Source organism: Episyrphus balteatus, chromosome 2 (assembly GCF_945859705.1).
Source record: "Episyrphus balteatus chromosome 2, idEpiBalt1.1, whole genome shotgun sequence".
Lineage (NCBI taxonomy): Eukaryota > Metazoa > Arthropoda > Insecta > Diptera > Syrphidae > Episyrphus > Episyrphus balteatus.
This window is the reverse complement of record NC_079135.1, coordinates 6,901,744-6,929,430: the sequence shown is the minus strand read 5'-3', so window position 1 is coordinate 6,929,430 and position 27,687 is coordinate 6,901,744. Positions and strand designations below refer to the sequence as shown.

Below are 27,687 nucleotides of genomic sequence, written 5' to 3'. Positions count from 1 at the left end.
AAACTCTGCCTTTACTATTTATCATTTAAAAAGGTGCCCAACTGTATACTCCTGTTTTTTCTTTACGATTAAAAAACTGAATGGCCTTTGATAAAGGAATAAAAAAATATAAGCGTTAGCGCCAAACGTTAAAAATAAGTTTGTCCATCTTAAGAACACCACTGATTTCTGCACACTCTTACTGATACTAACAAAATATTTATCATTAAAGGTTTTTCTCTAATCGATGTACCAACTCTTTTTTTCAGAAATTGTGCTTTGTAGAAAAATGGCGCCCAACGTGTGACTACACGTATTTTGCAAAATTTTAATTGCGGATATCGCAGTTTCTAATTCAATTATTTAAGAACATCCATTACCTGAATAAATTCTTTTTTTCAAATCAAAGCTTCAACCAAAAAAAAAAAAAACATATAAATGGCGCCAATACAAGGCTAGTCTTACTCGTTTTGAAAAACTAATTGTTTTTTTTTTATTTTATTTTCTTTCATAAGATAACTTTCGAAATGAAAATTGCATTCAATTTCTTCATAAAGTATAACTCTTTTTTAAAGTGTTTCAACATACACAGTAAAGTGGCGCCCAACGCATGATGAGTGCATCTGTGTATCTTAATAACTCATTGCGCATTACTCTTACAATTTTTCTGAGCTGAATTATGTCAACTCATTTGTCCCTTTTTTATAAGATCTTCAAAATTGTAAAATACAGGCCAAGTAAAATAAACAATTTCAATCCTTTAATGCTGACAAGTTATTCATTCCGATTACCTCCGAACATATTCACCCATTGACTTAATCCTTCAACCACAAAATAATCGAAGTTTAACGATGAAAATTTGTCGCATCATTGCATCATGTTACCTTTTAAGACAAAAAAAGAAATAGAAAAAAAATCCGAGGACTTGCGATAAAATAGTTTCAAAAACCACGTGTTCATTCCGAATTGCAACCCCCGACTGAATGCCGTGACATGCATTTCACTGACTTCGATAAAATGGTAATTAATTATAATTTCCAACCCTCCTCCGGCTTCGCTTATTAACGAAAGGATCGATGGTGAAATAAGAACCCACACAAACCCCAATTACACACAAACACCCTTAACAGAATAACAAGTTACTTGATTTTTTTTTTTGTTCTTGCTCACCATTCACCAATGAACCTGATTAAAGCTAAACAAATCTACTAACCTTGTTTTAACACACTATGAACTTCGAAAAACCCTTCGGGATTAGATTTCAAAAATTTACCCCTGTAGACGATGGACGATGGAATACATCCCTTACTATTTGAGTCGAAACAATTTGCTACATAATGTGACACATATTGTGACAAATTGCATAAATTTTGAAGGTAGCTTAGACAGAAAGCAATGCAGGGCACAAAATCATACATATTTTATCCCTTAAGTTGCTAAGGGTGACTTTTGAATCCTTCTTGGCATAGAATAGTATTGTTGTTGTCTATGATAGCTTGATTCTTGAAGAGCTATACTATAACATTCCTGCAAAACAATATGTAATTGTTTGATGTGCGTAAGAACAATGCATGACGAAAGCACATTTTCTACAAAATTTTGTGTGACAAATTTTGTTGGAATTTTTTCATTCAGCATCTCTGAGTATTGTTGCTCTGTTTTGTCAAATGGTTGGAACTAATTTTATCCTGTAACATTTCTTTCATCCTAGATTTTTTGCCTACGTTTGGTTATGTGGAGGGTGAAATATTTAAGGAAATGCACCTGCAAAAGAATTTTTTTTTCTATTATTTTTTTTTTTGTATTTTATTTTTACTAAACAGATTACAATTAATTAGGGTTAAAGTTTTTTTTGTGAGTGTGTTTTTTTGTTGTTGTTTTAATTTTCATCAGGATCCTTGCACTCATTGAAATTTATATCTTCAGGACGAAAATAGGAATTTTGCATACTGTACAGTCGATCGATTGGATTTATCATCGGTGGCTGGTTGAATGGACCCATTAACTGTTGGAATGTGGCATAACTTAGGCCGAGAATTGTATTGAGGATGGGTTCGTTTGTTTTGTTGCAATTTTCTGAAAATAATAAAAAAAAATATAGATTTGGTTAAAATATAAATGATGTGCCGAGTGTGATAAAATTAATATGGAAGACAAAATTAGCATAACAAAGTGTCTTAATTAAAACAGTGAAAACGATACAAAAGTAGAAAAAAGTCGTAATGTCCTAAAAACACGAATGTTTTCTGTTGCAATTTTGTAGTATTTAAATTATTTTAAAATTAAATTGGCATTAACGAAAACACGTTAACATAAAAAATTCTTCTACACGAATTCATTGAAAAAATAACATGTTTTACTCATAATTTAGTAATAAATGACCAATCTATACAAATGAGTTTTGAAAAGAAAGAAAAACAGAACAAATTTTTATAAACTTTAATTTAAGAATATTTCAGACTTCAAAGCTATTAAAAAAAATTTAATTTTTTTACTTCATTATAAAATTATGTAGTGCGTAGATAATTGGCAAAGAACTCAAGAAAACTCCTGTATAAAATGAGTTATATTGTAAGGATAAGACCGTTTTTGTAAAAATAACAATATTGTTACTTTTCTATATTGTATTAAATTCTTAAAGGAAACTAATATCGATAGCTTTTGAAAATTTAGTTTTCTTAATTATAACTATTCTATAATAACAACAAAAGTTCATATTTGTGGTTTTCAATAAATTTTTAAGTAACTTATTCTAAAGAAATATTTCAATAATTTTAAACTCTATTCATATTTAAAACCACTGTAAATTAAAATAATAAGTTTTGATGAAAAATAAGGAAGAAATACGCAAGAAAATGTCTTACATAAATATCTTCTAAACGTAGGGTGGACAAATGACGATTTTTGGTATATGTAAACAACTCGAGGTTGACAAACGACAGAAATTTTAATTTTTGAAAAAAAGTAATTTTTGGGGATTTTAGGGGACTTTGAATTTTCAGTACAAAATTTGTTTTTTGAATATCCCCTAAACGTACACTGAGGGAAAAGCCACCATAAAACAACATAAAATCAATGAAAACCACATTGATTTAACTATTATTCGGAATGATTTTGCGTTGAAGATGAACATTTTAAAATCAAGGTGGGGAAAAGGTCAGTTTTTGATGGTTTCGTATCTTAAAGTCACATACCTAAATCAAAGTAGCTCATCTTTGAAACAAAGACGTTTCAACTTCAAATTATTTGTTCCCTCAGTGTAGAGTGGACAAACAATGATTTTTTGTTTGTCTCCATTTCTTGAGGTGGACAAACGATTGCTGTTTAAATTTTTGAAAAAAAAAGTAATTTTTGGGGATTTTAGGGATTTTGAAATTTTCCGTAGGTACACTGTGGTGTATGCGTATTTTTTTTATCGGAGTTTTGAAAATTTGTTTTTTGAATATCTCCTAAACGAAGGATAGACAAACGATGATTTTTGGTATACGTTATGAACTTGAGGTGGACGAATTACAGCAGTTTGAATTTTTGAAAATGTTTTGGGATTTTAGGGAAATTTCAATTTTTCAGTGCAAAGAAGAATAAGCATTTTGGACGTTGAGCGGCCATTAATGAAATTGGTATCAAATGAAAGAGCTATAGCTTAGGAAAAAGTTTTACTATAGACGTTTTGCCCTATTGCGTTAAGAATGCAAGATAATGCATTATTATTATTAGTATTATTAATGCATTGTTCAGTGTATGAAGGACGAATTGATTTATATTTTTATTTGGAACATAAAACATGATGCTCTGTCATTTTCCTTGAGTCTGAAGACAATAATCTTGAAAATCCGACCAATAGAACTCATAATATAAGGTTTTTTAAACAACCACTTCAACATTTTGTTCGAAGGTTTTCAAACAATTCAAACTAACAAAAAATTGAACAACGAAACTCTCAAAATAGACTTGAAATTGTTGTTTTGAATTGCTTATAATTTGGGTTCTAGTAGTTGGATATTTAAAATAAAGGTCTTCAGACTCAGGGAAAATGACAGAGTATCATATTTTGCACTTAAAATACACAATTAAGTTATAACATTGAGACAATCTACATAAAGTGTTAAATGCAAAAATGCGTTTTTGAAGTACGTCACAACGATAAAACTTCTGCACAATATGTGTAAACCTTAATTTCATCAAAAAATAACAAATTCATTCCTGGCCGCGTAACGTCCACGTTCCATACAAACTTGCCCATTCTCCTTTGTTTTTTTAATTGCTCCTAAACGAGGAGGTGGGGGGGTGAGAACGATAGTATTTAGTATATATATATATAGAATTTGAGGTAAACAAACGATTGCAATTGGTTTATCTCAAAATTTCAACGTTTTACACGATTTTTCATTTTTTAGACTTCCTATAAAAAAAAAATCAAGTGTGCAATTTACACGTGGTAGAAGTGAAACCTTAAAAAATCATTTTTCTTGCAAAAAAAAAAATAATAGAAAAAATCTAATTATTTTTATTCTATCACTTTCAAATCCATGTTTTTTTATATCACAACTTATATCCATCAAAAAAAGCGAAAAAACACGTAATTTTATCTTCTCACGCTATTAAATCAATTTTTTTCCCTAACAACCTATAGAAATTTTTACACCATCTGAAAGCTTATTGTCCTAGCTCAAAATATATATATCGATCAGGTGTATCAGACATCTACAAAAAGAGCTAAAATTTTTTAAACTCGATAAAATTTCATCCAAAAAGCAAAAAAAAAACATTTATTTTTATGTTCTCATGCTATTGAATCAATTTTTTTGTTTGTTTCACCTTGTATAATGATGTATACATCTTATTTCAAAGATTCTACAAGAGAAGTTAGGATTTTTTAAAGTCAACCATGTCGAATTTCCAGACTGAGATTACGGTACTTCCTACACTGGTAGCTGGTCATCGCCAACAGATCTCCGCAGGTGTTTTGAGGTATTTTTAATTTTTTTTTAATTTAAGATTGTGTAACTTGTAGAGCACGTAACGTTATGTTTGATATATCAAATAAAAGGTTATGTTATGTGCACTAGGTCAAAAGATATAACGTGTGTTGGAAAAGAACATCTTTTTACCGTTATCTCCGAATTTTGAATATGAAATTAATTGAAATTTTGTACAATTATAATTTATTTAATTACCTATCTACAGTACAAATTTCATTCATCTATCTATCAAAACAAAAAAGTTATAACAAGTTGAAGTCGTGTCGCGTGTTCGTTTCATCTTGTTTCAAATCACTACGATACTAAAGAAGTTTTCACTTCAAAAAAAAATTTTGAGGTCGCAGTTGTGGCTTCACGTCATCATCAAAAACTATTTCATTGTTTCCACTATTGAATGAAAATGGTAACAATACCTTAATTAATGTCATTGAAATGAATACTTCGCAATGATATCGATTTCTATACATAGTATTTTGTCTCTGATTTTATTTCAATATTCTAACTAGAGTTAAAGAATACTCTTATAAAATTCCTTTCTATCCAAAAGTCCTATCAATATTTCAGTTGGTCGTTTTAACGGTGGTTTTCGAAAACTTAATGGAAAAACTACTAATCGAAAAAGGCTAATTAGATGACTTTCTATCTTAATCATAAAGTGATTTTTTGAGTAGGTATGCTATTTTCCTTACCTTTATTCGTCTCCGTGCAATTAAACGGCGTATTTTCATTTTGAATTTCATCCTTTATCAATCGTGCTTTTTCACCCAGTGAAAATGGTGATTCCAAAGACTCACTGTCACTATGTGTTTCATCCTTAATTTTAGCCAAACTACTATCCGATTCTTGAGAATCTGTTTCACTAGCCCCTTTTTGTTCTTGTTTAGCTTTTTTCTGAATTTTCTTCACTTTGGCACGTTGATTTTGAAACCAAACCTTGAGTTGATAAAAAAAAACCGAATTAAAATCTTCATCTTTACCATCTTAATCAACTTTATATTAGTGCTCACCTGAACGATTCTCAAACTCAGTCCAGTGTCCTTTGCTAGATTTTCTCTAACTTTGCGACATGGTTTCGGTGACACTTCAAATGATGCCTTAAATGCCCTTCGTTGTTGTGTGTTTAAAATTGTTCTCGGTCGTTTTGGTCCTCGTCTGCCATCTAATTTTGGTGGAAATAATTCATCACCATAGAAATCTTCTAAATAAAAAAAAAATATAAGAAAAAATGATATTAAAGCAACCTTTGCAGAAATCATTTAACTATCATTAGCGAGGAGATATTTTATAGATCAACCAACCATATCCTTGAAGCATTTCCACCTCCTTCTCATAATCGAACCGACAGAAGAGTTGTCCCTGTTTAACCACATATTGTTCGCCCTTTTTTAAAAGGACACCACAAACAACACAGGCAAAACATTTTAAATGGAAAACGTTCTCGAGAGCTCTCATCACAAGCTCATCGGAGCCAATTTTATGTCCGCATCCAAGGCAACGATTTCGAATAAAGAGTCTGGAAAATATATAGGTTTTTTTTTTGTTCTTTAAGGACTCGTGATTTAGTTATTAATGCACACAAAGAATTTTTTTTTCACAAATAAATTGAAAAATGATGAGTCGAAAAAATGATGAAGCCCTTGATCTTTTGAGAGGGGCTGGCTATTAGCCCCTCACTAAAAATCATTAAAGCTTTAAAACAATAAATCAGAAGAAAAGGACTATTAAATCCTTAAGAGTTTTGAAATACCAAAAATTCTTGGAAAATTTTTAAAGAAGCTTAAAAAACTCAAGCTGTTTGATGGACCTTATTTTTGCGAATAAAAATAAATTCATCCTCTTACCTCTCATAATCAATCCGACAGTAAAGTTTGCCGTCACGTATGAAGCACGAGTGCACCAAGTGGATGGAGCACGTAGTGCACTTGAGGCATCCCTCATGGTATGATGTGTCCACCACACGCATAATATATCGATCACAAATTTGCTGACAACAGTAGCCGCATTGCAAGGACACTGAGGAGCCCAGTGTGGATGTGGCAGTAACAGAAGCAGCAGCAGAAACAGCTGCTGCAGCGGCCGCAGCCGCGAGGACCGAAGATAGCGATTGCTGCTGATGCAGTGCTGCCGTTGCCGCCGAGGATTGATGATGTTGCAGGTAGTGCGAATGGTGGGGGCTGTGATGCTGCAATTGTGGGCCACAATTTTGCATGCTGCACAAGGAACTGCTGCAATCACTTAAAATCGTTCTGGACTGATTGGCGGAGGAATGGTGATGGAGGGCTGGTCCTGCAGGATGTTGATGTTGGGGATGATGGTGGTGATGTTGTTGGTTGGCGACACTATTAGTTTTATGATTGCCATTGATATTGTTATCGGTGACATTGTTACTGTTGCCACTGCCACTGCTGTTGGTACTGGTGTTGTTGTTGTTGGTGGCATTGTTATTGTGGTTGGTTGTCCTGTTTCCGAGAACACCACCAACATCTGACATAGCTTCGTTTATTGTCGGTTGAATGATTGCACTTGTTAACATTCTGTCGTTTCCGGTTGTCATTGATTGTGGTGGTGGTGGCAGGGTGGATGAAGATGATGTTGGTCCTGATACTGATGATGATACAGATAGGCCGGGGCCAGGACCAAGGCCGGATACAATCGGTTGTTGACAATGATGGGGATGTTGTTGCTGTTGTTGTTGTTGTTGCTGATGGCATTTCATGTCCAATGGAACTGTGTATTATAAAGTTTTGTAAACTATTTTAGAAAGTGTTCATAAATGTGAAAGTAATGTGGGTGTAGATAGTTTTTGAAGTGAGTAGATAAACATCCTTTTGAATGTTTTGTCATTTAGATTCAATGTTATAGGCATAGAGGATTGGTTATGTGGTAATGCTGACTGTATTGATGGTGAAGGATAAAATCGTGATAAAGTGACTTTTGGGGATTACCTACTATTTGATTTTTGAAGATCTGTGAAAGTTGCTTTTATGAAACGATTGTATTTTGAATAAAGAGATTTTTGAATAGTTTTTTTGAAATTCGAAACTACAATTGATGTAAATGAGAAGTCAAACGATCTTTGATATTTTACAATTAATGTTTGAACTATGTATATGTTCTGTAAACCATACCCATTTCAATAGCTTAGTGAGGTTATGTAATTTCTAACCGGTTTCGAGTGCGGCATGAGATAAATCATCATTAAGTTAAGTTAAGTTTTATCTATGCAACAGATTTATGGACAATTTAAACTTTCAGATACACGCCGCAGTTACCTAATGAAGAAGTGTAGAAGCGAAGAGGGCTTAAATTTTTATAAACTGACTATAAATAGAAGGTTAAAAAGTGAAATTTCCACTAAAACAAGTATGATATAAATTTTGAAATCAACTTTTTTCTTAAACTCAAAAATATCGAATTCTATAATGCATCTCTTTGAAAAAAATTTGGAAGACTAAAACCCAGTAAGACTGTGCTTTCGTAAAGCAGTTTCTCAAAATTTCTCTATATGCGGTTTTCCAAAACGAATAAATCGAACAAATTTTTGCATTATTAAAAAAAAATTTGTATTAAAATAATTTAAACTATGGCCTATTTTTCGAAAACATGTTTTTGAAATTTTTGCTTTATAATGGTCTCTTGAATAGACCCTTTTGAATGAAACAAAATCAAATAAAAGTGTGCATTAGCCAAAAATTTTACCTAATCCGGTTTTCAATTTTTTTAAATTCAACTCAAAACCCAAGCTTAACTTTAGAATGATTTAAAGACACTTTTCATAGAAAATTAAATTTTCTATCAAAATAAGTTGGTAAAGAAATTTTTTAAATTAGTTACCTCAAGATCCTAAAAATGCTCAGAAACTGGTAAGAGCCTAATAAGTATTTGATGATTTTAAAATGTATCTACTCTTCGCTTTTAGAACACAGAGAAAAGGATCACCTAAAACTAATCGGGTTTCTGCATGGTTTTTTCTCAAGATGACTTCCACCTTAAATTAAGCGGACTCACTTAGGTAATTTCAGATGATTTATGATAATAAGAAGAATTTCATCCTAAATTAAGTGTATTTCCGCTTTATTTAAGAGGTGATTCATCTTGGCAAAAAACCATTCCGAAATCCGCCTAATTTTAGTTGGTCTTTTTCTCCGTGAAGGCAAAAAAAAAACTGAAGTCGTGAACGATTGAACCTAAGCAATTTTTTCCTAGTAGGTACGTTGCTAGTGGAAAGAAAAAAAATTTTTCGATCGTACCGATCTTTGCTAAGATTAAATAATGCCACTTCCATTTTGTTCATCAGTAACTACTGCTGCTAGGTTGTTGTAAAATAAAGAGGTCAAGAACAGCTCACTCATTTTGACTTTCTACCTTATTATACCATCCGTGATTTATTGTTTGGTTTGATTTTCATATCTTATCAATCACTCAGAAACATTGAAAATGTCCACCTTTGATAAGGTATAAGATTTGTGTTCGTGGTTTTACGATTACTTTGTAAGAAAATCGATGGTAAGTGCATTTATTGCTTGATTTTGATCAGCAATACCTACTAATTATTATTATTTATTTAAGCAAAGCAGAGTGTTGTTGCTTTTGAATGAAATTAAATTTGAATCAATTTTCTAATACGTTCGTGAAACTGATAAACAATGAGTAATTTTTAATTTGAATATGATGCCTTAAAACAGATTTAATGTTAAATTTAACATGTAATAAGATTTTTACTTGCTCTATAGGGCAAGTATTGGTTTCGTGTAGAAAAAAAAATTCGAGGTTTTAATCAAAACCAACATTACGATGATGGAGAAGATCAAAAAAGTGGTTTTCGTCATGCCGTCCGTCGGTCTGTGCGTCCATCTGTACATCGAGCTAGGGCCTAAACGGATCGATGGATTTACTTGAAACTTGGTACAGATGATTTTTGCGTAATACCCTAGGTCCGTTTTTTTTTAGTTTTTCAATATTTCTTTTTTAACGCATGACTCCCATACACTGTTTTCGAGGTATTGCAATTTTCTCGAAAACGGCTCTAACGATTTTGATTAAATTTGGTGTACGTTATGCTCTTATTGATTCCAACAAAACTGCGTTTTTAGTTTTTCTCAAAAAATTCGGAGAACGGAAATATGACGTTGCCTTTTTTCAAAAATTGACATTTTTTAAGTTCATATATTTGATGAAAGCACAAGTCAATTTTATTCAAAATTTTAAGACATCACTTTGAAGTGTAAAATGTATAAAAAAATTAAAAAAAAAGTTTTTGAATTTTTTTTTTTTTAAATTTGGGTTTTTTTTTCAACTTTCGATTTTTTTTTTTAATTTTTTTTTCTCGACACTAAACAAAATCTTTAATTTCCAATAGATATTTAAGATAAAGATACTTTGAACTACAAGAGCAAGTACGTGCGACCCAGTCGTGCATTTTATTTCTTTTGTTGTTGGTTTTTACTCTTCATCTATTGTAAATCATGTGTATCATTAATTTAAAGAAAGCTAAATCTCATCAAACTTAAATAAAGATTTCATAAAGGTATGTAACTACAAAACTATTACTTAATTTTGTATTCACCGCCGGCATATTCAAAATTAACTTCCGTCGCAATAACAAAACTATTAAACCCCAGAACAAAATCATTTAAAAATTTTGAAAAAAAAGGGGATAAGATTTGAAAGGCAAGAGATTTGAAAGTAATAAAATGCAAATTATTTTCATCCCCCATTCCAAATAATTTCCTACGCAACTAGGTTATGCCGTGCTCTTCTTTAACCATATGTTGCACCCTCAAAGTGTCATCCTAAAGAATAATCCTTCACTATAGAGATCAAAGTCAATGCACACATCACATACACACATATGTCTTTCTCCATTCTTTCTATTTATAATAATCTTCTAATCAAAAACACTTCTTATTATTCAATAATAGGATTATCCTTTTCACGCTGTGCCACTATATTTTCTATTTTCCGTCACAATGAAAACCAAAATAAAAACAATCCAAAGAGTTTTAATAACAAAATGCTATTCTTAATCACGCTTGTTCAATATATGTCACTATGCACCTTACTATACAGATGTCCTTTCACCTAAACCATTCAAAGTGACGGACGGAGTATTTAATTCAAATGTAACAGGTGTAGAAGTCAACACTTGAATAGTGTTGGCCGGCTTAAATGACTGACACTGATATGCCTTAGCCACCCCATCATCACAATAACATTTAATTTATATAAACTGACAGACACAATGGAATATAGTATAATACAGTTAATCCGATTAGAGTATTCTTCTGTCCGAGAAGCGAGTCTTTTTGATGTTTTGGTATTTTGCCAAAGGGTGGTGCTAGTGTCGGTTGATAGTAAACAACCGACCGACGGCAAAATGATGGCAAGTGTTAAATGAATACTTACACATGGAAATCGCAACATGATGTTGATCCTCGAGCATCCTTAAGAAATCCTTTTATTTAAAACTTATCACGAACCGAATACAATGACAAAATAAATCCCAAAATGCACTGCCGACGGATTTTCTTACTTCAAAAAGGATAATCGTATGTATTTTCCGTGCAAACCGACTGAAAGGAAACTCTCCAAATATTAAGTTGAAAAAAATCCCCAATTCCTTTTCCTGCATAAATCGCCTGAATGAGTCGGATTCGAACGCAACTACTTTCTCAATATTTGCGAAATTTGGTCTTTTTTGTTTTTTGCACACACCATCGCATTATCTTGGAACAAAAATTTCCCCAACATACGAAAGGTAACAGGAGAAGTCAGCCATTGTGCAACGCGTTAAGCATCGCCATATTTCTTGTGTGTGTCCATCCGAAAGCGAAACAACAAACAATGGATTTTCTGCATAAAATGGCAAAATTGGAGCTTGCGCAGGATACAAATTTCAACCAGAAAGGAGAGAAATTATAAATATTCATACCAGGGAACGCCCCATTTTGAATTTCCCCAGATCAGCTATTTTGAGGGAAATTTTCCCTCTTGCACTCTCGTAATATCACGAGTGACTTTTCCTAGGAATTTCCTTCTTTTTCTTCTTAGGAGGCGATTCATCGATTTTATTGCTTCTCTGATTTCTAAAAATAAACAAAAAAAAAAAAAAATTGAAAGAAAATCAATGAAAATAATATAAATATTGTTGAATGGTGTTAATGACTAGATGGAGTTGTTTAAGAAACAGTGAACGGAAACTGCGTGTTAAAAAAGGGAATTTAGAGGGAGTGGGTGCTTGCAATTGCAATGGCAACCTTTCGATTTCATTTTCCTCGGAAAATTTCTGAAAACCATGAAATTTGTCTAAAGTTTTCATCAACGCTTTATGATTTAATAGAGAAAGTGTGGCCGATATGGGAGTGTAGATTGGTTTTGGTTCTGGCTGGTTGTTTTCCTGAATATAAACGTGTAGACCCACGTCGTCATCGGTCTTCGTTGTGTCGTAGTCGAGACAGAACGGGTTCATAATGTAAGGAAAAAGCCGATGACAACAATGCTGCTCTAGAGGTATAATGTGTATAGTGAGAAACAGATGTGTGTATTTGGATACCTACTTTCATGAATGGGGACAAAAATTAAGATTAATTGGGTCATTGAGTGGCTAATGAGGGACGTGTGCGATAGTTCCTTGCCTTTTCTTCGAGTTGGGGAGAATATCGATTTTGAAAAATATGCTCTTAAATGATTTATTGGACGATGAATTTGAAATTTTTTGGGAATAAATGCAGGTTTTGTGTTCATATAGCGAGTATTGATATCTAAGTGACGTTTCAAATAATTTAATAATTTCATAACGGGTATTGCGGTTATTCGGAGGAGTATTTTTGCGAATTTGTGGTTCTTTACAAACTTATTTCGAATTTTCTTTTCGAATTTTTTTATTTTACAAATTTCTTCGCTATTGCTAAATTTATATTTCGTATTTTCATTTTGCCATTGTTATCTGCCATAAGGTATAAGGCGAATATTCGCAAAAAATATTTAAACTTATTAAAATATTGCAAAACAAAAGTTAAAAATATAAGAATGCAAAGTTTTGTTTTGCAAACTGATTATTTTTTTGCGAGTATGATTAATTAATTACAACATTTTAAGAAATGAAAAACTTATTTGATAAAATGATAACCATGCTCAGTGTTGCCAGAATATAGTAGAGGCAAGGAGCCGAATTTGAAAAATCTTGGAGCCAAAAATATTTCAAAAATGGTCAAAATATTCCATACAATTTCTTATGGCATGAGATTTAAAATTTTTTTTTTAACTTTCAGAAAGCTTTTGCTTATTTAGCGTAGTGCGCAGATCGACCTTAATTACAAATTTCTCAAGAATTTAGCCGAGCTAAAATTTATTTAAGTATTTCAGCCGATTTATGCGGAACTTCAGCTTTTGATACTTTTTAGTTTTCATGATCATAAAATGAATTTGTTATACATAAAAGTGAAAAATGTAAGAAAATTGGTTATATTTTTTCACATCTATGATGGATTTTTGTTGTAAAATGCTTTAATTTAAAAGGAGTCTAAAATCGCCAAGTTCAAAATTTAAAGAGCCAAATTTTGATAAATCGGAAATAAAAGTTTTAAGGAGCGAGTGAAATGTTCAAGGAGCCTGTTTGACGATAAATAGCCGGCTCTGGCAACAATAACCATGCTTATCTCAACAACAGCATTTCCAAATTAATTAGACAGCATTAAAAAATTTCCTATAAGAGGGTCTCCCCAGTGCAGTTTTAGGTTATATTTTATCCCTAACGCAGCGCCTTAGCGTGAACAATTGAATTTCCGAAGTCATTGGACCTTGTAAAAGTTATTATTGCTTGTTGTAACGGTAGTTGTTGCGATGAATTGTTCTACCAAAGCTTTTGGGTTCAATCCAACTTCCACAACCTAGACACTTTTACAGGATTGTGGAATTGCGAGGAATTGACAAATTTTCCAAGATTATCATTATCATGAGTATGTGCATTAGGGTGGGTCAAAAAAATCGAAATTCTTTTTTTTTATTTGGTACTCCGAAAAATCGATTGCTAGACACCTCTAGAATATACACACCAAATATGAGCCCTTTATATTAATGGAAAGGTCCTCCGCTTTTAAATTTTCCATTTTTGCATCAAGCTTCTACAAAAAAAATTATTTTTTTTATAAATCGACTTTTTTGCAAATTTCTTTGCTTATTCTTGTAGGAAATTGAACGCTCTACAAAAAAGACCTCATACTCTTTTTTCGTTTATCTAACCGTTTAATAGATATTTGAGGTCCAAAAATCGAGAAAATCTTTAAAAATTCGTTTTCTGTTCTTAATTTTGTAACAAATTGAAAAATTATAATAATCAAGCGCGCAAGACTTATTCTTATAGGAAACAGATTGGTCCACAACAAAGGTCTTAATAATTTTTTTCAATAATCTAACCATTCTAAAGATATTCGAGGTCAAAGTTAAAAAAAAATATGAAAACATTTTTTACTTTTCAAAATTTTCTAATTCACTGAAAATTCAATATTTTCAAATTAGCAAGATGTTTTCTTGTAGGGGCTTAAACGTTCTATAAAAAGTTCTTTGGCAGCAAACTAATTCCTTTAACCGTTTAGAAGATAATCGTATTCAAATCGCAATGCATACTTGTCACAAGAAAACTATTGAAATCAGTGGGCATTGGTTTGGATACGAATATCTTCTTAACAGTTAAAGCGATTTCAACGAAATATTGTAAAATAACTTTGTTGTACCCCAATCTTTTCAAAAATAAAATATTTTTGGATTTTTAAACAATTTTTTTTAGAAAAATCAATATATTTCAAAAGCGTAGGTACGAATTAATACTTTATTTTTATTGGTATACCGGCTACAACAATTTTTGAATACAAATCTTCTTTAATCAATCTTATATTCTTTAGGTCCATTTGCTCATACTAGTCATAAATTCTAATCTTAGCTAGGTCGAACATAACTGTTATGTTTTACTTAGCTTATTCTAAGTTGCTAAAAAATATTTATGTTCAACCTAGCAATGATTTACTTTTAAGTCAGTTTATTTTTGAGCAATTATAGCAAAAATATTGTTAAATGTGTCTTCAAATTAATGGACAAATGTAAAAAAAAGTGAAAATAATATAAAATTTGTGTTTTGCTAAATAAAAGGATTGATTCGAGTGAATGTACTTGTGCTTTGTAAAAGTATGTGTGTGTGTCAAATTTTGTGTAGGGAATAAACAACAAAACAGTGAAAATTTCATCAACAATTTTTGAAATGAATTTTTACATCTGAAGATGGTTAATATTTCTAAAGTTATGTAAACTTATATTGTTAAAATTAATTGATGGTCATTTAAGTACCTATACATTATTGTTTTTAGCGAAAATCTCTCTTTATTTCTCAAATAAAACTGCTTAAGTAGAACATAAACTGCTTAAGTTCTACTATTTCTTCCCCCTAAGTTATGTTAAACTTAGAGGAATTTATGACACAATTTGAAGTTCATGCAAACCACTATGTACAACTTAAGGATTTATGTTTCGCATAAATATTTAAGTTTCGTTTCAACAAATGGGCCTTAATGAATTTTTAAATTAAAATCTTGAATTCCAAGCAAGTTTTTTATTAGAACAGGAAAACGTATGGATTTTTTTTTCTTTTTTTAAGGGCCAATTTTTCAATAGTCAGATAAACCTCAGATAGAGCTTATTCTTAAGAATAAAAGTTTTTTTTATATTGACATTTATTCTTCTGATAGTCTAACTGACGATTGAAAAATCAGGGGGGTCATTCCGTAATTTTAAAAACGATAATCGAATCGATGATAATCGTTTTACAGTTTGAGAATCTTTAAAGCTATTTTAAGTCAATTCTGATTCAATATTTCCTAAATAGTTTATATAAATAAAAGTTTTCTTATCCTCAGAAGTCGTATTAGTCTAGGTGATTTAGTAGTTGCCTCTTACTCGGGTGTCCAAGGTTCGATTCCAGAAATTGAAATTGTTTTTTTTTTTTTTTATTTTCTCAATAATCGTCAATAAATAAACGATAGCTAAATAGGTCTCGTTTTTGGAGAATTTATTCGTTTTTGGATGCAATATTTGATTTTTTTTAAAGTGTTTATTGATTTATTCCAATCACCGATTAATTTGCAAACCACAACCAAAAAAAAATATTAATGATTAATTTCTACAAATAATGTTAGAGTAAATAATTATTTTAATATGTGCATCGAAAAACTATTCGTTTTTTAATACAAGATATAGGCGGAATGTATGTTGAACGGCGGCCGTTGTTTAAATTAAAAGTTTCTTATACTAAAACGAACGCTTCTTTGGATAGGCGAAAGTTTTGAAAAAATATGTGAGAATTATTATCAAAATGGTCATGTACACTTATATATGCGTTGGAAGAGACAAAAGGATTTGATTTGTTTCTAAGTTGCCTTCTTAATCGTATCGTACCTATATGATTTTTGAAAATTTTCATTTTCCAAAATTAGTTCGTTTAAACGTCGAAAAATTTTGCTATAGCTGGATCAATATGAATTTTTTTAATGACCCAAAAGTCAAAACTTACATACATATGTTACACATATTAAAATAATTTACTCTAACATTATGGTTATTTGTAGAAATTAATGATTAATATTTTTTTTGGTTGTGGAGTTTGCAAATTAATCGGTGATTGGAATAAATCAATAAACACTTTAAAAAATCAAATATTGCATCCAAAAACGAATAAATTCTCCAAAAACGAGACCTACTTAGCTATCGTTTATTTATTGACGATTATTGACGATTATTGAGAAAATAAAAAAAAAAAAACAATTTCAATTTCTGGAATCGAACCTTGGACACCCGAGTAAGAGGCAACTACTAAATCACCTAGACTAATACGACTTCTGAGGATAAGAAAACTTTTATTTATATAAACTATTTAGGAAATATTGAATCAGAATTGACTTAAAATAGCTTTAAAGATTCTCAAACTGTAAAACGATTATCATCGATTCGATTATCGTTTTTAAAATTACGGAATGACCCCCCAGGACTAAGAAAAACTTCTTCACAAAAAAAGTTTAAAAATTTATTAAAATTTATTAAAATTTATGAAAAAACAACATAACTTTCCACATAACTTTCAACTTAACTCAACTGCTTCATCAATAACAAAAGTTTCTTTATCTCAATTTAAGGAAGTAGGAAACCATACTGGTGGTTGATTTTTATGAAGGTTTACTTGCATTTTTTTCAAAAATGTGAGTAACGCAACTTAGAGGCAGTAAACTTTGTACCAGTTTTAAGGCAATATTAGTAACTTTCCCATGATTTTCAGCAAAAACAAAACCTTATAAAATGTCATACCTTAATGACTTCATTTTAACTCATATTTTTCAGCACTTCCCATCGAAATTGCCATTAGTTTATGGTCTACATGCAACTACCATAAATCTTAGACAAATTAACATATTCACAAGCTCAATATTCACACCCCCTCTGTTTATTGAAGTCACTGTGACTACAAAGTTCCATCCAACCAACTATATACTGATAAACTTCAATATCCCACAGTTTTGTGGTTCTGCAAATATATTCAATTGCTTTCCACAGTTACCGCCTTTGCGTAAGTTGGCGGTGGGATGCTTAATTTTTCCAATTTAATTAAAACCTCAAAGTATCCCTCAAAAAGTGTCAACTTTTGTATCTATAGTTTTTCCTCTTTCACTATTTCTATACAGGTACCGCCTTAACATACGCTTCTTAAGCCCCTCTATCATGAATGAAATATCTTCTGTTGAAAGATGGAAGATAGAAATCGGGTAAAATATAAACCCATTAAGTTTATGTAATTTATTCATGACATCATCATTAATGGCAGAATCGTGAGAGATTTTCCGCACAGTCTCTTGGTGTTTTTAGTCTCAGATCACAGTGTCAGTATGCGTTTCATGGATTAACTTGCGGAAGGTTTACAGAAGTTTAAGTATAAAAAGAGGCGTTCTCTCAAACAACAACTCACAGTCGAAAGGTGGATTTTAAGGCTCATTTTCGTATATATAAATATTCTAGGGATCCCTTTGAATGTTAATAAATTTATGTTCATTAAGAGTAACCTAGTGCTGTGTTGGATGATGATGATGATGATGGCAAAGGGTGGTGTATATGTGCTCCTTAAGCTAAGCTGACTTCTGGGGATTCGCAAGGACCTCATAAATTCATCAGGAGCAAAGGAGTCATATTGAAATTTTGTACACTCTCATAAATTGTGTGAAGGAAGTCTTCATCACACGTGTTTGCATAAATATTGTGTTTGTTTTTCGTGGTTTAGCTAGAAAATTTACAAGAAAAAAAAACAAACAGATTTTTTTTTTTTTTGTTGATAAAGTTTCTGTGGGAAGGAAATTGTTGTTTGAGAAAGAAGCTCAAAGTATAATAACTTGAAAGATTTGTATAACAGGAGTTTACTTTGCAAAAAGGGGTCTTATTGAGAAATCTTAGAGATTGCGACTTTAAAGTAAATGAAGGCAGGATTTTTGATACTGAGTTTGATATTGGAAGTATTGAAGTACTTTCTTTTGGGACGAAAAATTTTGTTTTTTCAAAACTCAAATAAACGAAAAACAGTACTCAGGTGAATATATTGCAACTGGATCTGGTAAATCGTCGCCGTAGTTGAAAAATCGCAACCGAAACTGGTAAATCGCAGCAAAAATGGTAAATCACGGCTATAATTGATTAATCACACTCGAAACTAGGAAATCGCAGCTGAAGTTAAAAAACCACAACACAAATAGGTAAATTGCAGCAATAGTTGAAAAATCGCAACCGAAACAGACAAATCGCATCTGGAGTTGGGAAATCGCTACCAAATCGCACCTTGAGTTGAGAAATCGCAACCAAAATTGGTAAATCGCAGCTGGGTTTAAGAAACCGCAACTGGTAAATTGCAGCTATAGTTAAGGAATCACAACTGAAACTAGTTAATTGCAGCTGAATTTATTAAATGGCACCCATAGCAGCTAAGTCGCAGCTGAAGCTGGTGAATCGCAACCGAAACTGGTAAATCGCAGCTGGAATTGAGAAATCGCAACCAAAACTTTTAAATCCCCGCTGAAATTGAGAAATCGCAACCAAAACTGTTGAGTCGCAGCTATAGTTAATAAATCGGAACCGAAACAACAACTGAAATCGCAGCTGAATTTGCTAAATCGCACCCGTGACAGCTAAGTCGCAACTGAAGCTGGTGAAACGCAAACAAAAACTGGTAGATAGCAGCTATAGTTGAAAAATCGCAACCCAAATAGTTATGGTAAATTGCAACGGAAACTAGTAAATTGCAGCTGTTGTTGACAATCCATGACCGCAACTGGTAAATCGCAGATGAAGTTGAGAAATCGCAACCGAAAAAGGTAAATCGCATTTCAAGATGTTGGTTAAAGCACCCCACGGATGCGGCCTTAAAAAAGCATTAGAAAAAAGCTAATAAAATCTACCTCTTTTTATTTTTGTAGATATTAAGGTATAATTCCCAAAAGTTACCTCAAAACATAGACTATTAAGCCTTAGAACTAATAAAAAGTTACTTGACAAAAAAAAAACAAACCATATCTATGCATGGAATAAACAAAGAAAATAACTGAAACGTGTCCCATTCACATATCCTGAAACATTATTGTTATCCTGTCCTAAATGTGAGTCCATTTAAAAAGTACCGTCATCCCCAAATATGGCCGACCTCACAGTTATACAATTTTTTCTAAGACAAAAATGAAAAAAAGAAAAAAAAACAAACAAAATAAAATAAAAGAACAAATTTATAGTTGATCCCCGAATTGTCAAAATAGCTTTTGACTTTCTATTTCTTTTCCTTGCCAAGGATTCTCAGTTTCCACCCGAAAGGCAATTATTGTCCTCTTTATAACTAGAAAGCAAAAAAAGAAAGAAAGTAAAACAAATAAAAAAATCTGTAACAGCCATGAAAAGGATCTCTGTATGCCTGCCTACAACAAATAACAAACATGGAACATGATGATACGATATGCTGCTCCAGCTCTCCCCATATAAACATTCATTTCATATGCGAGTATATGTTCGTATGTGTATATGTAACGTACCTACACCAAAGACAAATAAGTTTTCATTTTATTTGACTTTGGCAAAGTATTTGGCCAATATGTGGAGGGTTATGTTTGTTTGCATCGAGGCAGCATGGAGCTCTCAGGAATCAGGACCAAAAAGACCCACTAGGATCAAAAGAAAATAATCTTTGTGCAGTTTTGTTTTCTTTCGTGTTTTGGTATCCTGAACACAGTGGGTGGTGGCAATGATGAAATTTTGTGCCCCCCCCCCCCCCCCATTCACATCTCTCTATCTGAACTCTGAAGGCTTTAAGTGGGCATCAAGGCAAAGAAAAGGATTCTTTTCGCTTTTGGTTATAGTTTTTATATATCCTGCCTCGCAATGCAAGAACTTAAACCCTGTGATGCCACAAAAACAAACAAACTGAAAGCTGAAACACTCAAAAGATGGACGAGCTGTTGTAGGTCGTGATGGAAAAAATAGGTGTGGAATGGCGGATGGATGCCTTATACTTTATCCGCAGTAAATTTCTATAACTCGGCTGGTGGTTGGTTTTAGGGGGATGTCGTGCAAATCCCTAGCATACATAAAGATAAAAGATTATTCCGGCTATAAAAATATGAGGGAGTAGGTATATATGCATGCAGCTAAAGATATCCTTGGGGGCTTAGCCTTCGTGATGTTGACGACGACAGGGTTTTGGGTCGACATCGTCATTGTAGACATCCATCCCGTTGCGACTTATGACAGAACACAGAAACCGTAGAGAAGAAAAAAATAAAAAGATTAGCTGCTGCCGCACATCTTTGTCATCGTCATTCTCAGTTTTAGTATAGATCCTTTCTGCATTCGGATGATGACAGTGCAAGTTAAAAAAAAAAAAAATAAAAGGAGAAAACTTTAACTTAAGCGAAAGAGAAACAAGATGTCAGCTTTTTATGACAGAACCCATGGCCATAACGTTTATTCACCCACCCAAGATGGATGGAGCTGGAGCTCTTCTTCGCTTTTATACGAGCATAATAATTGCGCAGTTGAAAAGTCAGCCAGATACCTATATATCGTGCTTGTCATCGAGGTTTTCGTTGTTTTTGTCATTAAAGTTAGGTTGGAAAAAAATTTCGTGCAAAAATTCAGAAAATAAAATTAACTTATGAAAATGTTTAAAAAAGATTCAAAGAAGAGAAGGTTCTTTAATAACACGGAGACTGTAAAAACAACAAACACAGTGAGAATCACAGGTCAAAAGGTCAAATTGGCCAAGATAGTGTGGTTCAGCGTTCAGCCTAGAATTGTATGTTCTCTTCGACATTCCTGCTCGTCCTCGTCAAGTTAGTTCTTAGCTACAAGGTATCGAACGTCGGGATGTCGGCTGATTATACTTCCTATCAGTGAATTTGTGAAAGTTTTTTTTTTAACTGGCTTTGAGGAGACATTTTTTGTAAATTTTTACAACTTTTGCTTTTTCGTAGAGCCTCTTGTTACACCCAAGTAACAATTTAGCTTTCAAAAGGGTCAATGCAAGCTATTTTTTGACTTGTTTAAGAAGAAGGACAAGTCTTATGCAAATCATTTTGGCGCACATTACCGAATTTCCCCAAGACCTTCCTCCACGGCAATCCACAAGCTAATAGCTTGTGACGAACAGCGTAAAACGACCTTATGCAGGCCTTTTTACAAAACAATGAAACATTTTAGGAAAGCTATAGCTTCCCTAAGGAAACTATCATTTGCATTTGATGTTATAATAAGGCCTTATGGAGGTTGTTATAAGATGCTGAATTTATGAATAAAAAAAAAGATTTTATTGAATTTTTTTTTCTTTTAATTTTTTTCTATTTAGTTTTTTCTCCTTTTTTGGCCATGTCAATGCTTTTCCTGTCGTTCTGAAGTGGGAAGAATTTTATTTTAATTGAAAAAGAACACATTTTTTTTTTAATTTCACAAATGGCCCCGCCAGGAATCGATCCTACGTACCTCTGCATACTAAGCCAGTACCTTACCAGTAGACCATACTCGAATATTAAAGATGAGTGGCAAAAAGGGAGCTCATTGAAACCTCACATAAAAATGCAATGTTTTTTTCTAAAGTGTTACAAACATTGCAAATCTGCAGGATAAAAGCTTTGCATACTTATTGGTAAAAAACATTGCATACTTGAGAGATGAAAACATTGCATACTTACAAGAACCTCTTGGAACAGGTCTTGAAAATAGAAGGCTTCTTTAGAACGGTTCAAACAGGTCTTATAAAGGTCTTCTTTAACTTCTATTTACAAGGCTTCTTTTAAACACCTTCAGATAGCCTTAAGGAGACCTCCTTTTTTTTCAAAATGGATGGTTTGCGTAAGTAAGCCTTAAACTAAACTTATACAAACTATAGCTTGCCGAATCGAAGAAAATGGACCTTATGCAAGTAAAATTGTTACTTGGGCATGGCGTATTTACATCACATCCTGTCATTTTTTATTGCTGTGGAGATTGTCAAAGTTTGTTTTCTAAAGATTGTTAGCTTCTTCATGTCTTCTATTCCCTAATTGTAGGTTCACCACCTATTAACAAACTTCCTAAAGCCAAGATTGCTATTTTTTTTTTTTTTTTTTTTTTCAAAACGGCTCTAATGTGTAGGTGAAACCAGAGGAGCTAATTGAATTTGACTACCAGATTTGATTTTGGTGCATGACTAAGCGTCTTCTTTGGTCTTCTGGTCATCTAAAGAACACTAGTTCCGATTTGGCAGAGTTTATTGTAGCTCCAACTCTTGTATAATAGGAGCCATATATTTGCAGTCATGAGGCTTTCCGCGGTTTCAGAACGGGGTTAGGCCGATGTAAAGATGTTGAAACTTGTTGCTTGTTTTGTATCTGATTTAGACGTAAAAATACTTGAAATGAAGGTAGTTGATAGGGCTTGTGTATCACACCTTGTACGTAAACACTGTCAAATTGTTTTTCGATATCAAGAAAGTATCCGACAGTGACCTGGTGAGCGGTAGTTCTTTAAGAACAAAGTTGGATATCTTATTAGGTCCTGTAGACTGCTTCTCTTCCAGTGTGGTTACGTCATTGTATCGATTATTGTTGCTGAACATAACATTTTCTTGACTGCGCTCGCTGAATATTAAGCGCCAACTTGATAATAAGAATCCTGTGTCCGTTGTTAGATTTTGTTGAAAATTGTCTCTTAACTAGTCTGCAAAAGCTTTGGCATTGTTTGCACTCGATGTTATCACCGTTAGTGGTTGTTCTCTGGCCAGTTTCAGTCCGACTAAATCAGAAAACCCAAACATCAGTCGTTAAGTCTGATTGAACCTCGGGAAGCAAATCTTCTTTAAAAATGCTTTGAGAAGTCCAATAGGACCCTGTTAGTTATGATTTCTAGTATTAAGCTCTCTTTGGTTAATTCTCTGTACCATTGTCTTAAGTGGTAGATTTTGATATTTGTTCCTTTAAGAAGTCCTCAGCTTATGGTTCCTAAGGGCACCGGAGCTAGTTTCCTCTAAACACTTAATCGTGGTATTAATCTCGGAGTTAAGAAGGCTCCTGTCGGCTACAGCAAAGAAGATCTCTGTTTCTCCATTTCTAATAACCGATGTCCCTTCAAAGAGCTTGTGCAGACAAATAATGTCTGGCAGGACGGAAATTCAGATTTGAGGCTACCACACTGAACCAAATCCTTACGTAAATACAACGAAAAAATTCGTTGAGCCAACGAAAATTTAATTAATTTTCAGCCGATGAAAAATTTATTTGGCTCAACGAAATGGCTTTCATACGTTAATGAAGAACTTCATCAATCAACGAAAACTGTAGTATTTTAATGAAATTTTTCATAAAAATTTTTGATCGAGAGTTAATTTTTACATCACTTTACGAAATTTTTCATCGATTAACGTAAAATTTAACTAACCACGGTGATATTTTTCGTTAGTAAATGTATTTTTTGATTAATTTATGAAAGAACTTTCGTTAGCTAACGAATTTTTTCGTAAATTTAATGAACATTTTTATTAAACTACGAAAAAATATTTGTTAGCTAACGAAACTTTTCGTTGTATTAATTGTATTTTTTTATTGGACTTGTTAAATTATTAATTTAATTTAATTTAAAATTGGCGTTTCGACCCGGTGGAGCTCAATTAAGTCAACTGATGAGTCCGACTTATCGTGAGACACCTTGTCAATACGCAAATATTTTTTATATTCAGCTCAGCTTACATAGATTTTTTAACAAAAACCTAATGTGAACTATATAAAGCAAGATTCAATTTTTAATCATTAAAACAGAAATGTACCCAAGTCTACGTTTTTTTTTTTTGTAAGGCAACGATTTTTTTCGTTAACTGATGTATTTTTTCATAAGCCAATGTAATATTTCATTAGTATAAATGAAGAATTTTCATAAGCTTATGAAGATTTTCGTTAGTTAATGTTGAATTTCATAAGTTAATGAATTTTTTCGTTACTTAATTAAAACTTTAATAAAGTAAGGAAAAAATTCTTATTTTTATTCTTTAAAATGAGTATGAAATTTTTCGTTAATTGATGAATCTTTTCATTGAATTGGATTTTTTGGCACCAAAAAGGGAGAAAAAGTGTATGAAACGTTTTCATTAATTGATGAAGGTTTTCATATTACGAAAAATTACATATTTTCGTTGAGCCAACGAAAGTTTCGTTGGGCCAACGAAAATGTAGTGTATGAAACGATTTTCGTAATTTTACGAAATTTATTATTTTCAGTGCAATAAAAAAATCCAGTGTTAGCGGGGTTCCTGGGAAAGGTTTTTAAAGGTTGTGGTGGTGACCATAAAATGTTGGAGTGAAGTTTTTTCTTCGCCTTCGGCATTAAGCTGAAGCTTGGTTTAGTTAGCGTACATGTCGATAAGCCGTTCTTCTTCGCTTGTTTCGCTTTCCAAAAAGGCCATCCTCTGTTGTTGCCCGGGGTTCCTTCGGATTGGCAGTTTGGCGCAACAGAACTTTAAGCTGTTGTCCTTGTACAACCTTTTGGTTCATGATAAACATTTTAGTGTAAATTCAAATGACTTGCCAAATATTGGCACAAAACATTTCAAGAACTTCGTCGATGTTTTTCTTAACTTGAAGAGGCTGACTTTGACCATTGTCAGTCTTTAGGCCCTGAGCTTGTTTGTAACTTTAATTGCGGTATTGGTGAAGTTGACCCATTTGAGTAGGACTTTCCGGTCTTCCTTTGGCGTGAATAAGAGGGTCTGGATTTCCCTTGTCCTTCGGGGTTATTGTCAGTGGCGTACGTTGAGTCGCCGGGGCCCCGGGGTAAGACTAAATTTTGGGGCCCCTTTGATATTTGGGAACCCCTTAGTTAAAAAAAAAAATTACGTATACGCCATACGTTTTTTTTTTGTATGGCTTATTTATTTTTAGGTTTATTTTAATGTTTTAATATGTTCGTAATGCATTTTGCTATACTTACTTAAAATGTCTCTCATAAAAGTAGTAAACACTTGTACTAGGGGCCCCCAAAATTAAATATTTAGGGATCCCTAAAATAAAAATTTTTTTAGCTTAGAATTGATAGTTCTTGGGGCCTCTGTTCTGAAGTAATAAATACATATTTTATTTTCCATCATCAGACATATTTTTTTTTATTTTGGGGCCCTTGAAAAATTATTTTTAGAGCCTCAAAATTAAGTGCTTAGAGGCCCCTAAAATATAATATAATTTTTTTGGAGCCAAGAATTAATAGGTATTGGGGCCTCTGTTCTGAAGTAATATTCGGAATGCCACCAATAACGTAATGTTTTTATTTTGGGCCCTGATGTATTTATGTTGGGGCCTCTGAATTTATATTTAATTTTCCATTTGATTGTTTTGAACCACTTTTGAAGATCCTCAAATAATATTTTTTTGCTTTTTTTTTGGGCCCCTAATGTATTATTTGTGGTGGCAAAGATTTTTCAAGTAATATTTTTTGGGTCCCTTATAGGGTTGCCAACCGTACTCTAAAAAAGAGTATTGTACTCTATTTCACGTATGTGTACTCTATAGTCTATAACTCTGATAGAGTACGCCAAAATACTCTTTTTTTACTTAAGGCTAAGTGTACCGCCACATAAACATCTTAACATTTACAAATTGGTGGATAATTTTTATATTTCTAAAGATAATTGATTGAAAAGGAAAACGAGGCTTAAAATATTCGACCTTATAATTTCTAAATTTGAACAATTGTAATATAGAGATTACAAAACACTAAAATTTTGCTCGTTGTTTTAGTATGACCTGCTTGTTTTGTTTGTTTCTTAATCGGACTTAAAATTTAATTTTTTTTGAAATTCTATTTTGTAATGAAATTGAATCAAAGGATTTTTCAAAAACTTAAACTTTGTTTTTTTTTTAAAAGAAAAAAATTAATCGCAACTAATGCTATTTTTCTTGATTTTCCAATGTTTGAACTGGTGTAACTTTTTCTGTTATTAATATAATTCATCGAAATAAAAAAATGTATAGAATATTAATACCTTGATTTTTTACAAAAAAACGTTTTAAATATTAATTAAAGAAAAATTTTTAAAAAGGATTTTTTTACTTTTTCAGAAATATTAGCTTAATTTTTTTTTAAATTCTAATTTTGTTCTCTATTTTACTTTGTTTTGTTTAAGACCTCAAAACATTAGATTATTTCTTGTAAAAAATCAAGGTATTTATGTTTGAGTTAAGCTTCTTATTTCTTTTTATTTCGATGAATTATATTGTTAACTGCAAAAATTGTGAGCTATATACTATCTGTTCTTGCAACTTCAGCATTCACTGAGAGAGTATTTTGGGTCATGAATATGAAGTGATGAGATAAGAGGAATAGGGCTTCATTGAAATTGATCAAAAATTAGCTCTTAATTTATATGAATTTTGAATTTGAACGTTTAGAGTTATACACATATTTAAAAAATAACAAAAATATTGTTATACATATACTGCAAGAAGCATCAAAAAATACATTTTCAAGACTTGAAATAAATGGTACTCTTCTTTTTTCAAATGTACTCTTTTTTTTTCATCTCTGAAATCAAATATACTCTATTCCTTCTTAAAAAAGTTGGCAACCCTAGTCCCTTAGATAAAATTATAATTTTTCTTTTAAAAAAGCAGTTTATTTTTTTTTTGGGGCCCCTGGGGTAACTTTTTTTAAAAATCAATATGCATATATTGTGTGGCTACCAATGCATTATACATTACACTGAATGACATACTTCGTAACTCAATTTATGCTAACAGTTTTTTTCCCTGCATTGTCTCCAGTGGGGGCCCTGGGGTCAGTCGGGGGCCCCGGGGCACCGCCCCGCTTGCCCCAAGGGAGTGTACGCCCCTGGTTATTGTATTGATGTTGGTGGTATTAAGAATTTTTTTTTCAGCGTAATACCGAGCTAACATAATTTTGCTTTTCTACGGATTCAAGTTATGTTATCAGAAAACAGATATTTTTAAAACGTATGAACAATTCAAATGAATTGCATAATATTCCACCACAAAGTACTTAAATTTTTTTCAGTTTTTTTTACTTTATCCCTTTTTTTAGCTCAACTATTAATTTTAATAACTCCCTCACTATGAGTACTTACATGGAAACTCTATTACTGATACTAACTTAGCCTCTACACAAAAAGTTAACAAAAATAACAAAATATGCT

At 32.2% G+C, this 27,687-nt stretch overlaps 1 protein-coding gene across 2 annotated transcripts; it reads right to left on the bottom strand.

Moving 5' to 3' along the window:
- Positions 1 to 1,803: 1,803 nt before the first annotated feature.
- LOC129911709 (LIM homeobox transcription factor 1-beta) lies at positions 1,804 to 27,687 on the bottom strand. Of its 2 annotated transcripts, XM_055989581.1 has the most exons (8): positions 27,619 to 27,687; positions 11,893 to 12,046; positions 11,367 to 11,813; positions 6,803 to 7,688; positions 6,260 to 6,474; positions 5,969 to 6,159; positions 5,651 to 5,894; positions 1,804 to 2,055 (listed from the first exon to the last, which is right to left on the bottom strand). In XM_055989581.1, exons 3-8 carry the CDS (start codon positions 11,401 to 11,403, stop codon positions 1,859 to 1,861), a joined length of 1,770 nt encoding a protein of 589 aa, XP_055845556.1. In that variant the 5' UTR covers positions 11,404 to 11,813; positions 11,893 to 12,046; positions 27,619 to 27,687; the 3' UTR covers positions 1,804 to 1,858. The 2 variants fall into 2 exon arrangements, with proteins under 2 accessions (XP_055845556.1, XP_055845557.1); XM_055989582.1 differs by having other exon boundaries at positions 5,969 to 6,156; positions 11,367 to 12,046.

Bases quoted from the DNA above. Each gene is read 5' to 3' on its own strand.
- LOC129911709 (XM_055989581.1), bottom strand. From the start codon at position 11,403: ATGCTCGAGGATCAACATCATGTTGCGATTTCCATGT. The intron at 6,475-6,802 runs GTAAGAGGATGA...TATATTTTCCAG, and splicing joins TGTCGGATTGATTATGAGAG to ACTCTTTATTCGAAATCGTT. The intron at 6,160-6,259 runs GTTGGTTGATCT...TTTTTTATTTAG, and splicing joins GGAAATGCTTCAAGGATATG to AAGATTTCTATGGTGATGAA.